At 46.2% G+C, this 16408-nt stretch overlaps 1 protein-coding gene and 1 non-coding gene across 2 annotated transcripts; one reads left to right on the top strand and one right to left on the bottom strand.

Moving 5' to 3' along the window:
• Nucleotides 1–1704: 1704 nt before the first annotated feature.
• On the bottom strand, nucleotides 1705–2403 carry LOC119943403 (olfactory receptor 51I1-like). The gene has a single exon (XM_038764367.1). The coding sequence runs from the start codon at nucleotides 2401–2403 to the stop codon at nucleotides 1705–1707; it is 699 nt and encodes a 232-aa protein (XP_038620295.1).
• A 3008-nt stretch (nucleotides 2404–5411) lies between these two features.
• On the top strand, nucleotides 5412–5549 carry LOC119923316. Its single transcript, XR_005448821.1, has one exon. It is a non-coding gene; the product is annotated as a small nucleolar RNA SNORA7 (small nucleolar RNA).
• The last annotated feature ends 10859 nt before the right edge of the window (nucleotides 5550–16408 follow it).

Here is a 16408-nt window from a genome sequence, read left to right as displayed (position 1 = left end):
GGATTGACATGAGCCCCGTATGGGACATGGACTGTGTCCAACCCAATTAACTCGTTTTATCTACCCAAACACTTGGTACAGTGCCTGACATATAAGTGCTTAACAAATCTCGTTACAAATAATAATAATCATGTTGCCCCAAGAAAGGGAAGGCACCCAAGCCCCTTCCCTCCCGAGGAGCCTTGGTAAACAGCTAGAATTTTCAGACTTGGCTGTTTCTGCACTAGAGCAGGGAATGGGGAGACTTGGTGTTAGTTTTGGTATTTACATTTGTTTTCTGAGTTTTCTCTCCCATCATTCCCTAGATTAGTAGAGTGCTCAAGTTCCTAGCACAGTGCTTTGTTCGCAGCAAGAGCTCAATCAATACCACTGACTGATTAATTGTGAGCTGTTTGGGGTCAGAGGACCATCTTTGCACACAGAAGGCCTTCAACTAATACTTGGCAATAAGGAAGTATGACAATGATAATTCACATTAATTTACAGTTACAAATACAGGACTACAGGGACAGAAATAATGATCGTTGTGGCTAGCATCAGACCAGACTTATCTGGGAAGACTTTCCAGAAACAATCAATCAATCAATCAATCATTGGTATTTATTGAGCACTTATTATGTGCAGACTACACACAAACACTGGGGAGAGTACAATACAACTGAGTTGACAAATACGTTCTCTGCCCACAAAGAGTTTGAAGTCTAGATTGGGAAGCAGGCATTAAAATAAATTACAGATATGGACACAAGTGCTTTGGGGCTGAGAGTGGGGGGAATACCAAGTGCTTGAGAAGCAGTGTGGCCTAATGGATAGTGCACAGGCCTGGGAGACAGAGGACCTGAATTCTAATTGCAGTTTTACCAACCACTTGCTGTGTAACCTTGGGTAAGTCACTTTACTTCTCTATGTCTCAGTTCCCTCATCAACAAAATGGGGATTCATTATTTTGTATTTACCCCCACTTAATTTTTGGCACATAGTAAGCACTTAATAAATACCGTAATTATTAAAGGGTACAGCATGAACATCAATGATTAAGAATGATAGGGAATCGGGGGCGGGGGGGGGAATAGGACTCCCCCCTCCCATCCCCCCCTTTTCCCTCCTTTCCCCCAGTGGAAAGAGCATGGGCTTTGGAGTCAGAGGTCAGAGGTTCAAATCCCGGCTCCGCCAATTGTCAGCTGTGTAACTTTGGGCAGGTCACTTCACTTCCCTGTGACTCAGTGACCTCATCTGTAAAATGGGGATTAAGACTATGAGCCCCCTGTGGGACAACCTGATCACCTTGTAACCTCCCCAGCGCTTAGAATAGTGCTTTGCACATAGTAAGCACTTAATAAATGCCATCATTATTATTATTATCCAAGTAAATAAGTGACACAGAAGGGAATGGAAGTAGGGGAAATGAGGGCTTAGTTAGGGAAGGCCTCTTGGTAAGACATGTGATTTTAATAAGGCTTTGAAGATGCGAAGAACAGTGGTCTGTCAGACATGAAGAGGGAGGGAGTTCCAGGTCAGAGGGAGGACGTGGGCAGGACAGAAGAGATCAAGAGTTACAGTGAAGAGGGATCAGAAGTGGTTTGGGAAGAGGGGAGGGAAGGGATTTAAACAGAGAAAAATTTCCATCCTTCACCTCTGGGATTCCCTGATGTGTTCTCTTGCCTCTCCCTCTCCCCGTTCCCACCACCCTCTGCTCCTGCCCTGCTAGGGCCTGCCACTCTTCTGAATCAGATTCCTGAAAATCCCCTTGCAGATTTCCTTGGTTTTCAGGCACATATGGTAGAAGCAAGTGTTGAGGGCCTTGAGCTGCCCTTCCCCTGACACGATACCAAGCACGGTCTTGAGAATCAGGGCACAGGAGAGGAAGATGGGCACAGAGTCAAGCTCGAAGGTGGAGAGGACGACGATGAAGAAGCCGTAGATGTTGTTGAGGGTGGTGTCGGCACACGGGAGGCGGATTAGGTTGGGGTGAAGGCAGTAGGAGTGGGAGAGCACGTTTTCCCAGTGGCAGAATGGTAGGCGTTTCAGCAGGACGGCCAGGGACGCCATCAGCACTGTGCTCTTGAGGCTGAGGCCGATGTCCATGGCCCTGATGCGTCTGTGGTTGAGGATTACTGAATACCTCAGCAGGCTGTAGATGGCCACGAAGCGATCAAAGGCCATGGCCAGGAGCAAGCCAGACTCCATGATCAAAAAGGAATGGATGAAGTACATCTGGATCAGGCAGGCATTAAAGTCGATCTCCATGACACCCACAAGGAAGATGCCGAGGACCGTGAGCATGGTGGACAGGGACACGCCCTGCTCTGTGAAAGCCAGCATGGCCAGGAAGTGGCTCATTGGCTTGTAGAGAACTGGGTCTTTCTGGATCACATACAAGATGGTGCTATTCCCAACCAGCATGGTCAGGTACATCAATCAATCAATCAATCGTATTTATTGAGCGCTTACTATGTGCAGAGCACTGTACTAAGTGCTTGGGAAGTACAAATTGGCATCACATAGAGACAGTCCCTACCCAACAGTGGGCTCACAGTCTAAAAGGGGGAGACAGAGAACAGAACCAAACATACCAACAAAATAAAAAAAGTAGGATAGAAATGTACAAGTAAAATAAATAAATAAATAAATAAATAGAGTAATAAATATGTACAACCATATATACATATATACAGGTGCTGTGGGGAAGGGAAGGAGGTAAGACGGGGGGATGGAGAGGGGGACGAGGGGGAGAGGAAGGAAGGGGCTCAGTCTGGGAAGGCCTCCTGGAGGAGGTGAGCTCTCAGCAGGGCCTTGAAGGGAGGAAGAGAGCTAGCTTGGCAGATGGGCAGAGGGAGGGCATTCCAGGCCCAGGGGATGACGTGGGCCGGGGGGTCGATGGCGGGACAGGCGAGAGCGAGGTACAGTGAGGAGATTAGTGGTGGAGGAGCGGAGGGTGCGGGCTGGGCAGTAGAAGGAGAGAAGGGAGGTGAGGTAGGAGGGGGCGAGGTGATGGAGAGCCTTGAAGCCCAGGGTGAGGAGTTTCTGCTTGATGCGCAGATTGATCGGTAGCCATTGGAGGTTTTTGAGGAGGGGAGTAATATGTCCAGAGCGTTTCTGGACAAAGATAATCTGGGCAGCAGCATGAAGTATGGATTGAAGTGGAGAGAGACACGAGGATGGGAGATCAGAGAGAAGGCTGGTGCAGTAGTCCAGACGGGATAGGATGAGAGCTTGAATTAGCAGGGTAGCGGTTTGGATGGAGAGGAAAGGGCGGATCTTGGCAATGTTGCGGAGCTGAGACCGGCAGGTTTTGGTGACGGCTTGGATGTGAGGGGTGAATGAGAGACCGGAGTCGAGGATGACACCAAGGTTGCGGGCTTGTGAGACGGGAAGGATGGTAGTGCCGTCAACAGAGATGGGAAAGTCAGGGAGAGGACAAGGTTTGGGAGGGAAGACAAGGAGCTCAGTCTTCGACATGAGCTTTAGGTGGTGGGCGGACATCCAGATGGAGATGTCCTGAAGGCAGGAGGAGATGCGAGCCTGGAGGGAGGGGGAGAGAGCAGGGGCAGAGATGTAGATCTGGGTGTCATCAGCGTAGAGATGATAGTTGAAGCCGTGGGAGCGAATGAGGTCACCAAGGGAGTGAGTGTAGATTGAGAACAGAAGGGGACCAAGCACTGAACCTTGGGGAACCCCCACAGTAAGAGGATGGGAGGGGGAGGAGGAGCCTGCAAAAGAGACTGAGAAAGAACGACCGGAGAGATAAGAGGAGAACCAGGAGAATGGTTTCAATAAATATGATCTATCGATTGATATTGGGCCACACTTTACATAGTATATGACTCTCCATTCCACCCAATAGGATGTCACAATCCCACCTGAGCCATAAAAACTTCCAACAGCTCCTTGGCCAGTTCATCAGGCAGTACATCAGGCAGAAGGTGATGGACATCCAGCCATGGACAGCTTCCAGACTGGGAATACCTACCAGGATGAATGTGGAGGAACTGGCCAAGGAGCTGTTGGAAGTTTTTATGGCTCAGGTGGGATGGTGACATCCTATTGGGTGGAATGGAGAGTCGTATACTACGTAAAGTGTGGCCCAATATCAATCGATAGATCATATTTATTGAAACCATGCTTTGTGCGAAGCTCTGTACTAAGCATTTATGGCATATGATATAAAAGATCATGGGCCCGGGGGCCAGTCTTAATCCAGGCTTCGCCACTTGTCTGCTGTGTGACCTTGGATAAAGTCACGTCACTTCTCTGGGACTGTTACCTCATCTGTAAAATGGAGATTAAGACTGTGAGTACCTCCTGGGACATGGACTATGTCCAAACCAATTATCTTGTATCTACCCCAGCACTTAGAATAGTGTCTGGCGTGGCAATCAATTAGTCAATCACTGGTATTTATTGAGCACTTACAATGTGCAGAGCACTGTTCTAAGCGATTGGTAGAATATGATACAACAGAATTAGCAGAAATGTTCCCTGCCCATAGTGAGTTTACAGTCTAAGCGCTTAACAAATAACATGACTTAGTGGACAGAGAACGGGCTTGTGAGTCAGAGGGACCTGGATTCCAATCCTGGCTCCGCTACCTTTCATTCATTCATTCAAAAGTATTTATTGAGTGCTTACTGTGTGCAGAACACTGTACTAAGCGCTTGGAAATTACAAGTTGGCAACTTATAGAGATGGCCCCTACCCAACAATGGGCTCACAGTCTAGAAGACCCTGGGCAAGTCACTTAAGTTTTCTGTCCCTCAGTTACCTCATCAGTAAAATGGGGATAAAAACTGAGAGCCCCACATGGGACAAAGATTGTGTCCAAATTGATTAACTTGCTCTGATTCCTTAGCTGATTCCTTTATCCAGGTAAACAACAATACTGGACGGCGTTGTGGGCAGCCACTTGTCTACTGTGTGATGTCGGGCAAGTCACTTAGCTTCTCTATGCCTCAGTTATCTGTAAATGGGGATTAAGACTGTAAGACTGTAAGCCCCATAAGGGACATGGACAATGTCCAACCTGATTAATTTGTATCTATCCCAGCACTTACTGCAGTGCCTAGCACATAGTAAACATTTGACAAATATCATTTAAAAAAAACAGAACAAGGAAACAAAATTGGTGCTGACGTGGTTCCAGGGGGAAGGTTGAAGACATCTGGTGTTCAGATTGAATGAGAGAAGCCTGAGAGGTTAATTATTAACTGTCTTTAAGCCCCTGAGTCCCTGAAGGGGTTTTGTGGTAAGGAGGGTGATCTCTCAGTTTCTATATCTCAACCAAGGACTGAAATCAAATGGGCTTAAACAAAACCACAAGAAACCTTAACTGAACATAAGCTACTTGCCTGGAGGCAGAGGCCTAAACAAGATGATCAACTAATCAATAATATTTATTGGGCACTGTCTCTGTCCCCCTTTCAGGGTCGCACCTGGACAGTTTCCAGTAGTCTACCAGTCTCGACTACGGGAGGGAGAGTCAAGCAGAGGCATATCCATTCCATTCCTATCTTGGGCAGTGGCTAGTGAGTGGAAGACAATCTGCTACAAGTCAAAACACACCTGTGCTGGGCAGCAGCGGCACTGGAGAGACTCAAGTTAACTGTGTGGAAGGAGGCAATGGTAAACCACTTCCATATTTTTACCAAGAAAACTCTATGGATACATTACCAGAATGATTGCAGATGGAGACAGGGTGCTCTGGGTGAGGTGTGTCCATGGTGTCGCTATGGGACGGAGATGACTCGACAGCATAAAAAAAGATTGTCTCTGTGGAGAGCACTGTACTCTCAGAAGAGGACAATAGAGTTAAACATGATTCTTGCCCTTAAGCAGCTAACAGTCAGGCAGAGGATGACCTTCCCAAGTCTCTTTTAGGGCTAGGATGTAGTTTGTATTTGTATTTTGTTGGCAGGTTCACGCATAAGAATTGAGTCATGGACAGAATCCATTTTAGCAATAGGACCTGTGTCAGGGTAAGGGAGAAGGTTAGAGGCTGGATTCTCAAGGATTCCCCAATGCCAAGTCCTGGGTTGGGAGTGGGAACAGGGAGGGGGAAGAGACATACTAACACAGAGTCAGGAGCTGGGCTTAAAATTCAAGCAGTATTTCCTAGGGGAAAGAGCACGGGTTTGGGAGTCAGAAGACCTGAGTTCTAATCCCTGCTCTGCCAATTGCTTACTCTGTGACTTTGGGCAAATCACTTAAATTCTCTATGCTTCAATTTCCCTACTATAAAATGGGGATTAAAACACTGTTGTCTCTTCTACTTACATGTGAGCCCCAAGCAGGACAGGGGCTGTATTACTGTCAGACCTAATTAACCTGTACCTACCCTTGGGGGCCAGAACAGTGTTTGACACATAGTAAGTGTTTAATGGATACCATTAAAAAAAAAAAGTTTGTCATCTAGTCCCCAGAACCTGGTCTTTGGGAGGAGTGAGGAAAGTCAGTCTTGGACTCTCAGATTCCTAGGTTTGAAAGAGATCTAAAGAAAAATCAGGTGACCTACCCCAATCTGCTGGAGCTGACATTAAAAACCACGTCCTCGGTCATGGGTTCTAATCCCAGTTCTTCCACTTGTTTGCTGCGTGACCTTAGGCAAGTCACCTAACTTCTCTAAGCCTCAGATACCTCATCTTTAAAATGAGGATTAAGATTGTGAGCCCCATGTGGAACAGGGGACTGTATCCAACAGGATTTGCTCGTATCCACCCCAGTGCTTAGTACAGTGCCTGGCACATAGTAAGTGCTTAAAAAATGCCATAAGTGTTAATACCCATTTTCCCTATTTTCTTAGACTGTAAGTCCCATTTGGGACATGGATTGTGTCTGATCTGCATTTACTGTAGCATGCCCAGTACTTAGTGCAAATGCCACCATTTTAACTCAAATCCTTTCTTAAAGATCTCAAGCAGCAAGGCCTAGTGACAAGAGCATGGACTTAGAAGTCAAGTCAGAGGACTTGGGTTCTAATCTTGGCTCTGTGAACTTGGGCAAGTCACTTAACTTCTCTGTGCCTCAGTTACCTCATCTGTAAAATAAGGATGAAGACTGGGAACCCCAAATGGGACAGGGACTGTGTCCAACCTGATTACCTTATCTCTACCCCGAGGCTTAGAACAGTGCTTGGCACATAGTAAATGCTTAACAAATACCATAATGATTATTATTAGGGAAGAAGATTGCCACCCCTACCACATCTCTCTCAGTCACCTGATCTGAGGGGCCAAACTCCATCCCTCGGTTCTATAATTATGGTATTGATTAAGCACTGTGGCAAGCAGGGTGCTAAACTCTGGGGTAGATACAAGATAATCAGGCAGACGTGGGCCTGTCCCTCACAGGATCACATCCTAAGGAGAAGATAGAGTGAGTATCTTATCAGCATTTTACAGATGAGGAAACAGAGCTAGGACCTCAACCCCGATCCCTTGGCTCCCTCCCCCCTCAAGCCACAATGTTCTTTCTAATAATAACAATAATAATGGTACTTTTTAAGCATTGTACACCAAGTATTGTACTAAGCACCAGGCAATAGGGAAGCAGTAAGGTCTAGTGGAAAGAGCAGAGGTCTGTGAATTAAAGGACCTGGGTTGTAATCCCAGCTCTGCTACTTGCCTATTGTGTGAATTAACTTCTGTGCTTCAGCTTCCTAAAATGTAAAATGGGGATGAAATACCTATTCTTCCTAATATTTAGACTGTGAGTCCCAGATGGGACAGGGGTTATGTCTGATCTAATTAACTTGTATCTTCCCTAGCACTTAGAACAGTGCTTAACACATAGTAAGTGCTTAACGAAGACCATTACAAAAAACCACACCAGGATAAGCAGGAAAACACAGTGCCCACCTCACATGGGGCTCACAATCTAAGCAGGAGGGAGAATATATATTTAACAAGTACTTTGATTAAATACCATTGATTGCTTAACTCCTAATTTACATATGAGGAAACCAAGGAATGGAGACGTGACTTCACCAAGGTCATACCCAGCCAGGAAGTGGCAGAGTCAAGATTAGAACCCAGGTCCTCTGGTACCCAGGCACCCCCCCCAACCCCTCTTTCCCCTAGTCTATGCTGCTTTCTCTAGGGTCATGCTTAGAAGAGTGCTCTACACACAGTAAATGCTCAATAATACCATTGTTTGACTGAATGATTGATGCTGTCTACCTCAAACACCTCCTGGTTCAGTGTCAGCCTCTCAGTCAATCAGTCTGTAAGTCAATTGTATTTACTGAGCACATACCGTTTGCAGAGAACTGTACTAAACACTTGGGAGAGTACAATATAACAGACACATTCCCTGCTCGCAATGAGTTCACAATCTATAATGGGAGACATACATTAATGTAAATAAATAAAATTACAGGTCTATGACATTATTTGAGCCTGGAAGACAGGGAAGAAGAGAAGGATCCTGCAGCCTGCCCTCTCAGTCCCAGAACTTACCCGGGGGGCAAGGAGCCTGTGGGAAAGCTGGCTGGGGAAGCCAAAAGGAGAAGGCTTCACCTGGCTTCATGGTTCTCTCAGGGAAAGTCAAAGCCCCCTACTGCCCAAGGACCTCCGACAGCTATGTTTCTGTCCAGCAGGGCCTGGCAGCAGCTGCCTCATTTCTTATTAACTCAGAGTCTCCCTGGGGGGCCCAGGGGGAGCCTTCATTGATGAACAATTGGCAGGTTAATGACTGCTGCCTTTAACACCACAGGCAGGGATTGGCCCAAGAGATCATTGACCAGGGATTCTAGGTCCTTGTGCTTTCAGTCCCAGTCTCAGGTCCCCAGAGCTGAAAAGGGAGCAAGGTGGGAGCTGCTTTGAAGAAATTGTTCACATCCGGCCTCACACTCTCCTCAGTAGAGAGAAATGGAAATGGCTTCTCATTTCCCTCTGCATCAATCCTAATCTTTCCAGATTGGCCTCAAGGCTCTCTCCATCCACTATCTTGACCTAACAACCTGCTCCCCTCTCAAGTTGCTCCCCAGATCCCACCTCTCAAGTTCATCTTCTAACTGTACCTTGTTCATGCTTCTCCTGCCTCTACTCCCTCACCCACACTGTCCTCTGACCTGGTACACGCCACCCCTGCCCACATCTGACAGACCCAGACCCCAGTCAAAACCCTCCTAAAAGCCTACCTCTTTCAAAAATTCCCACCCACCAGCCATCTCTAGTGCTTGTGCTCATACTTAAACCAATCCTGAGCACTGCTGTATTTACATTGTCAAATTGTATATTCAATACTAATAATTAACAGTAATAATGGTATTTATTATATGCTTACTAAATGCCAATCACTTTGCTAAGCACTAGAATAGAAACAAGTTTAATGGGAGCCACAAGGGCAAACAGTATAATTAGGGGGAGAAGGGTTTTTATTCCCCATTTTGCAGACAAGGTAACTGAGTCATTGAGAAGTGCAGTGGCTTGCCCAGAGTCACACAGCAGGTAAGCAGTGGAGCCGGGATTAGAACCCAGGTCTTCTGTATTGGAAGCTCTATTGTTATATTGTACTCTCCCAAGCACTTAGTACAGTACTTTGCACACTGTCTTGTTTTATGCTTTCAAGTTGTTTCCCATAGCGACACCACAGACACATCTCTCCCAGAACACTGTGCTCTCCATCTGCAATCATTCCGGTAGTGTATCAATATAGTTTTCTTGGTAAAAATACATAAGTGTTTTACCATTGCCTCCTTCTGTGCAGTAAACTTGAGTCTCCACCCTCGACTCGCTCCCACTCCACTACTGCTGCCCAGCATGGGTGAGTTTTGACTTTTGGAGCAGATTGCCTTCCCCTCGCTACCCACTGCCCAAGCTGGGAATGGAATGGGTAGGCCTCTGCTTGACTCTCCCTCCCATAGCTAAGATTGGGAGAGTACTGGAAACTATCCAGGTGTGACCCTGAGAGGGGATTGCACACAGTAAATGCTCAATAAATATGACTGATTGAATGAATGAATGAATAAATATGATTGAACAAATGAAGTCTGACTGCCACGCATGTGCTGTTTCCATGAGGCCACCCTGCTCCTTCAATTACTTTGACTAAACTTTTCATAAGTGACTTGCCCAAGGTCACACAGCTGACAAATGGCAGAGCTAGGATTAGAACCCACGATCTTCTGACCCCCAGGCTGGTGCACTATCTCTTAGGCCATGCTGTCTCTCAGTCATTTCATAACTCTGGGTGGAACTCATGTCAACCTCCGGTGATAAAATATGAGCCCAGGTGCAGAGAAGCTGCCTGGGGTTCTTGTTGACATGGCATTTTGTAATAATGTCTACAATAGTACTAATTGTTGTATTTCTTAAGCACTTACTAAGTGCCAAGCACTGTTTTGAATATTGGAGTAGATGCAAGGTGATCATGTTGGCCCATTTTACAGATAATAATAATAATGATAGTATTTGTTAAGTGCTTACTATGTGCAAAGCACTATTCTAAGTGCTGGGGAGGTTACAAGGTGATCAGGTTGTCCCATGGGGGGCTCACAGTCTTAATCCCATTTTACAGATGAGGTAACTGAGGCATAGAGAAGTGAAGTGACTTGCCCAAAGCCACACAGCTGACAGTTAGCGGAGCTGGGATTTGAACCCCTGACCTCTAACTCCAAAGCCCGTGCTCTTTCCACTGAACCATGAGATGAGGTAACTGAGGCACAGAGAAGTGAAGTGATTTGACCAAGATCACACAGCAGACAAGTGGCAGAGCCAGGATTAACACCTACATCCTCTGACTCCCAGGTCATGCTGCTGAGGAATGGGAACTAACCTGTAGGTCTGTTTCAGGCCAGTAACCAAAACACCACAGGCATCGCTTGTGAATTGGAAACAGGTGGAGGAGACTCTTGGAGGTCTGACTAACATTCGTATCTCCCACATTAACATGTAGACTCCTTGTGAGCGGGGATCATTACACTTCGTTTTGTACTCTGTACAGTGCATTGCACTCAATGGACGCTCAATAAATAGGATAAGTACTACTATTATCCTTCCCTACTATGGACAGACCATTGTACTAAATGTTTGGGAACATGTAATGAAACTGAAAGACCTGGTCCTTCCCTCAGAGAATTTACAATTGAATGGAGGGTGGGGAAGCAAGCACAAATTGCTATGTATACAATAGGTAAAAGCATAAGAACATAGACAGTCATAATAAAAATAATGAATGCGATAAAATACTTCAATTCATAACCTATAAATGAACACATTATACTCAGCTACCATCTGTACAGAGACGATTTCCAAATCTACCTCTTCTGTTCCAACTTCTCACCTTCTCTGCAGTCCGGCATTTCCTCCTGCTATCAGTAATCAATCAATCAATCAATCGTATTGATTGAGCGCTTACTATGTGCAGAGCACTGTACTAAGCGCTTGGGAAGTACAAATTGGCAACACATAGAGACAGTCCCTACCCAACAGTGGGCTCACAGTCTAAAAGGGGGAGACAGAGAACAGAACCAAACATACCAACAAAATAAAATAGGATAGAAATGTACAAGTAAAAAAAATAAATAAATAAATAAATAAATAAATAGAGTAATAAATATGTACAACCATATATACATATATACAGGTGCTATGGGGAAGGGAAGGAGGTAAGATGGGGGGATGGAGAGGGGGACGAGGGGGAGAGGAAGGAAGGGGCTCAGTCTGGGAAGGCCTCCTGGAGGAGGTGAGCTCTCAGCAGGGCCTTGAAGGGAGGAAGAGAGCTAGCTTGGTGGAGGGGCAGAGGGAGGGCATTCCAGGCCCGGGGGATGACGTGGGCCGGGGGTCAACGGCGGGACAGGCGAGAACGAGGTACAGTGAGGAGATTAGCGGTGGAGGAGCGGAGGTTGCAGGCTGGGCAGTAGAAGGAGAGAAGGGAGGTGAGGTAGGAGGGGGCGAGGTGACGGACAGCCTTGAAGCCCAGGGTGAGGAGTTTCTGCCTGATGCGCAGATTGATTGGTAGCCACTGGAGATTTTTGAGGAGGGGAGTAATATGCCCAGAGCGTTTCTGGACAAAGATAATCCGGGCCGCAGCATGAAGTATGGATTGAAGTGGAGAGAGACACGAGGATGGGAGATCAGAGAGAAGGCTGGTGCAGTAGTCCAGACGGGATAGGATGAGAGCTTGAATGAGCAGGGTAGCAGTTTGGATGGAGAGGAAAGGGCGGATCTTGGCAATGTTGCGGAGCTGAGACCGGCAGGTTTTGGTGACGGCTTGGATGTGAGGGGTGAATGAGAGAGCGGAGTCGAGGATGACACCGAGGTTGCGGGCTTGTGAGACGGGAAGGATGGTAGTGCCGTCAACAGAGATGGGAAAGTCAGGGAGAGGACAAGGTTTGGGAGGGAAGACAAGGAGCTCAGTCTTCGACATGTTGAGCTTTAGGTGGCGGGCGGACATCCAGATGGAGATGTCCTGAAGGCAGGAGGAGATGCGAGCCTGGAGGGAGGGGGAGAGAGCAGGGGCAGAGATGTAGATTTGGGTGTCATCAGCGTAGAGATGATAGTTGAAGCCGTGGGAGCGAATGAGGTCACCAAGGGAGTGAGTGTAGATTGAGAACAGAAGGGGACCAAGCACTGAACCTTGGGGAACCCCCACAGTAAGGGGATGGGAGGGGGAGGAGGAGCCTGCAAAAGAGACTGAGAAAGAACGACCGGAGAGATAAGAGGAGAACCAGGAGAGGACGGAGTCTGTGAAGCCAAGGTCAGATAGCGTGTTGAGGAGAAGGGGGTGGTCCACAGTGTCAAAGGCAGCTGAGAGGTCGAGGAGGATTAGGACAGAATATGAGCCGTTGGATTTGGCAAGCAGGAGGTCATTGGTGACCTTTGAGAGGGCAGTTTCCGTGGAATGAAGGGGACGGAAGCCAGACTGGAGGGGGTCGAGGAGAGAGTTGTCGTTGAGGAATTCTAGGCAGCGCGTGTAGACAACTCGTTCAAGGAGTTTGGAAAGGAATGGTAGGAGGGATATGGGACGATAACTAGAAGGTGAGGTCAGTACATCAGTACATCAGTACATCAGTACATCTCTACCTGGATATTCTACTAAATTTAATACATCCAAAAGAGAACTGCTTGAATTTTCACCCAAACCCTGTCTTCCTGGTGACTTTCCCATCACCGAAAACAGTACCATCATCCACAATGGCTCAAAATCCCATAACCTTGGCATTATCCTCAACTCAACTCTCTCCTTCAATTCACATATTCAGTCTGTCACCATATCCTGCTGATTCTACCTTCACAGCATCTCTAGAATCTGCCCTGTCCTCTCCATATTAACTTCCATCATGCTGGTCCAAGCTCTTGACATAACCCACCTTGATTACTGCGTCAGCCTCCTAGCTGACCTCTCTGCCTCTTGTCTCTCTCCTTTCCAGTCTATACTTCACTCTTCTGTCCAGATCATTAGTCTAAAATTGTGTTCCTCATTAGTATAGTGGTGAATATCCCCGCCTGTCATGTGGGAGACCAGGGTTCGATTTCCTGACGGGGAGAAAAGTACATTTTCCTTTTCCTTTTCTAGAGAAGCAGCATGGCTTATTGGAAAGAGTATGGGCTTGAGAGTCAGAGGTCATGGGTTCTAATCCCAGCTCCACCACTTAGCTGTAAGACTTTGGGCAAGTCACTTAACTTCTCTGTGCCTCAATTACCTCATCTGTAAAATGGGGATTAAGACTGTGAGCCCCAAGTGGGACAACATGATAACCTTGTATCTATCCAAGTGCTTAGAACAGTGCTTGGCACATAGTAAGCGCTTTACAAATACCATCATTATTATTATTACTGTTAAAAAGAAATTAGCCCACATCTCCCTTTCCTGCAAATTCTCCATTCGTTGCCCATCCATCTCTGCATTGAACAGAAACTCCTTAACATTGACTTTAAGGCATTTGATCAGGTCTCTGCATTTTACCTCACTTGCTAAACCTACCCACACATTTCACTCCAGTAATGCCAACCTACCCTCAGTTCCTCAGTCTCATGTCTCTCTCCACCAACCCCTTGCCCACATCTTCTGGCCTGGAACTCTCTCCCTCTTCATATCTGACAGACCACCCCACTACCCATCTTCAAAGACCTAATGAAATCTCATCTCTTCCAAAAAGCCTTCCCTATTCAATCTCCTTTCTATGTTTCCCATGCACTTGGGTCTATACTCTTTAAGCACTCTGATAGTCACCCCACCTCCAGCCCCACGGCACTATGTACATACCCTTCTATTTTTCTGCTTCTCCTATCTGTAATTTATTTCAATATCTGTCTCCCCCAGTACACTATAAGCTCCTCTTTTATGGAATTTGTTGTTCACCAAGTGTGAAATACTGTTCTAAGTCCTGGGGGTAATACAAGTTTAATTAGGTTGGACATAGCCCTATCCTGCATAGGGCTCACAGTCTGTAGGAGGGAGAACAGGAGAACTGAGGCACAGAGAAGTTAAGTGATTTGCCCAAGGTCACACAGCAAGCAAATGGCAGAGTCAGAATTAGAACCCAGGACCTCTGACTCCCACGGGTTCATGCTGAGGACAGGGACCATGTAGACCAACTCTATTATGCTGTGCTCTCCCTAATGCTTGGCACATATAGTTCTCTGCATACATTAAACACTCAATGAATACCACTGATTGATTGACTGACTGATTGTATGCTCAGGTGACTGATGGTATGGAGGGACCAGGAAGATGGCTATTAAATCAGGGAATTCTTTCTGAAACAAATCACTTAGAAGGGCACTAAAGATGGGAAGGAACATAATGATAATAATAATGATAATTGTGGGAATGTTTCCATTATATTGCTATATTGTACTTTCCCTAGCAGTTAGTACAGTGCTCTGCACGCAGCAGAAGCACTCAATAAATATGATGGATTGATTGTACTATTTGTTCAGGACTTACTGTATGCCAAGCACTGTACAGCATGGCTCAGTAGAAAGAGTACGAGCTTGGGAGTCAGAGGTGGTGGGTTCTAATTCCACCTCTGCCACTTGTCTGCTGTGTAACTTGGGGCAAGTCACTTAACTTCTTACCCAAGGTCATGCAGCAGACAAGTGGCAGACTCAAGATTAAAACCCAGGTCCTTCTGACTCCCAGGCCCATGCTCAGTCACTAAGGCCATGCTACTTCTCGCTGTGGGCAGGCAGTAGGTCTACAAAATGCCGCTGTATTTTTATTCCCCCAAATGCTTAGTACAATGATCTGAACATAGTAAATGCTCAATAAATATCATTGTTTGATTGACTGACCTCTGAATCAGTCAGTGATCAGGAGTTTCTGTTCAATAGAGAGTGATATGGGTAGTCACTGGAGGTTTTTGAGGGAGAGAGGGGTGCTCTCCAAGCTGCATTTTAAGTGACTTTCAGCAACTTAATGGACATGTAGGTAAAGAAAAGTCTAATTGCTCATCCATTTTTAGCCAAGAAGGGCAGTTTTTGGAAATAAAGGCAAATTTTCTGAAATTGGAAGTTTCCTGGCTAAACTTTAAAATCCAAGTTGCTGCATCATTCCGTGCTTAGTTTAAGCACTAAAGCATTCTGGGATTTGTAGTTGGGGCAGTCAAAAATGTTGGGGGTTGTTGATTCATTCATTCAATCGTATTTATTGAGTGCTTACTGTGTGCAGAGCACTGTACTAAGTGCTTGGGAAGTACAAGTTGGCATCATATAGCGATGGTCCCTACCCAACAACAGGCGCACAGTCTAGAAGGGGGAGACAGACAACAAAACAAAACATGTGGACAGGTGTCAAGTCATCAGAATAAATGGAAATAAAGCTAGATGCACATCATTAACAAAATTAATGGAATAGTAAATATGTACAAGTAAAATAAATAGAATAATAAATCTGTACAAACATATATACAGGTGCTGTGGGGAGGGGAACGAGGTAGGGCGGGGGGGATGGGGAGGAGGAGAGGAAAAAGGGGGCTCAGTTTGGGAAGGCCTCCTGGAGGAGGTGAGCTCTCAGTAGGGCTTTGAAGGGAGAACAACAGCTAGCTTGGCGGATGTGTGGAGGAAGGGCATTCCAGGCCAGGGGGAGGATGTGAGCTGGGGGTCGGCGGCGGGACAAACGCTCACTTTCAATCAATCACTTAATCAATTCCATTTATTGAACACCTACTGTGTGCAAAGCACTGCATTAAGTGCTTCAGAGAGTACAACACAACAGAGTTGGTAGACACATTCCCTGCCCACATGGAGCTTTCAGTCTAGAGAAAAAAGCTTACAGCCCCCATCCAGGGGATGCAGATTTTTAGAGGGAAAAAGAAGAAAAGCACAGCCTGGATGGAATCCCACCAGCCTGGTCTTCAAACAATATCATATGATTAAGAAAGAGGGTGTATGCCAAAGTTTTCTGCCATCATAATCATTTTGCCTCTGGGGAACACACCTAGAGGGGTAAATACAATAAAAATAACTGT

Source organism: Tachyglossus aculeatus, chromosome 2 (assembly GCF_015852505.1).
Source record: "Tachyglossus aculeatus isolate mTacAcu1 chromosome 2, mTacAcu1.pri, whole genome shotgun sequence".
NCBI classification, from domain to species: domain Eukaryota; kingdom Metazoa; phylum Chordata; class Mammalia; order Monotremata; family Tachyglossidae; genus Tachyglossus; species Tachyglossus aculeatus.
This window is presented reverse-complemented; position numbering and strand designations above follow the sequence as displayed.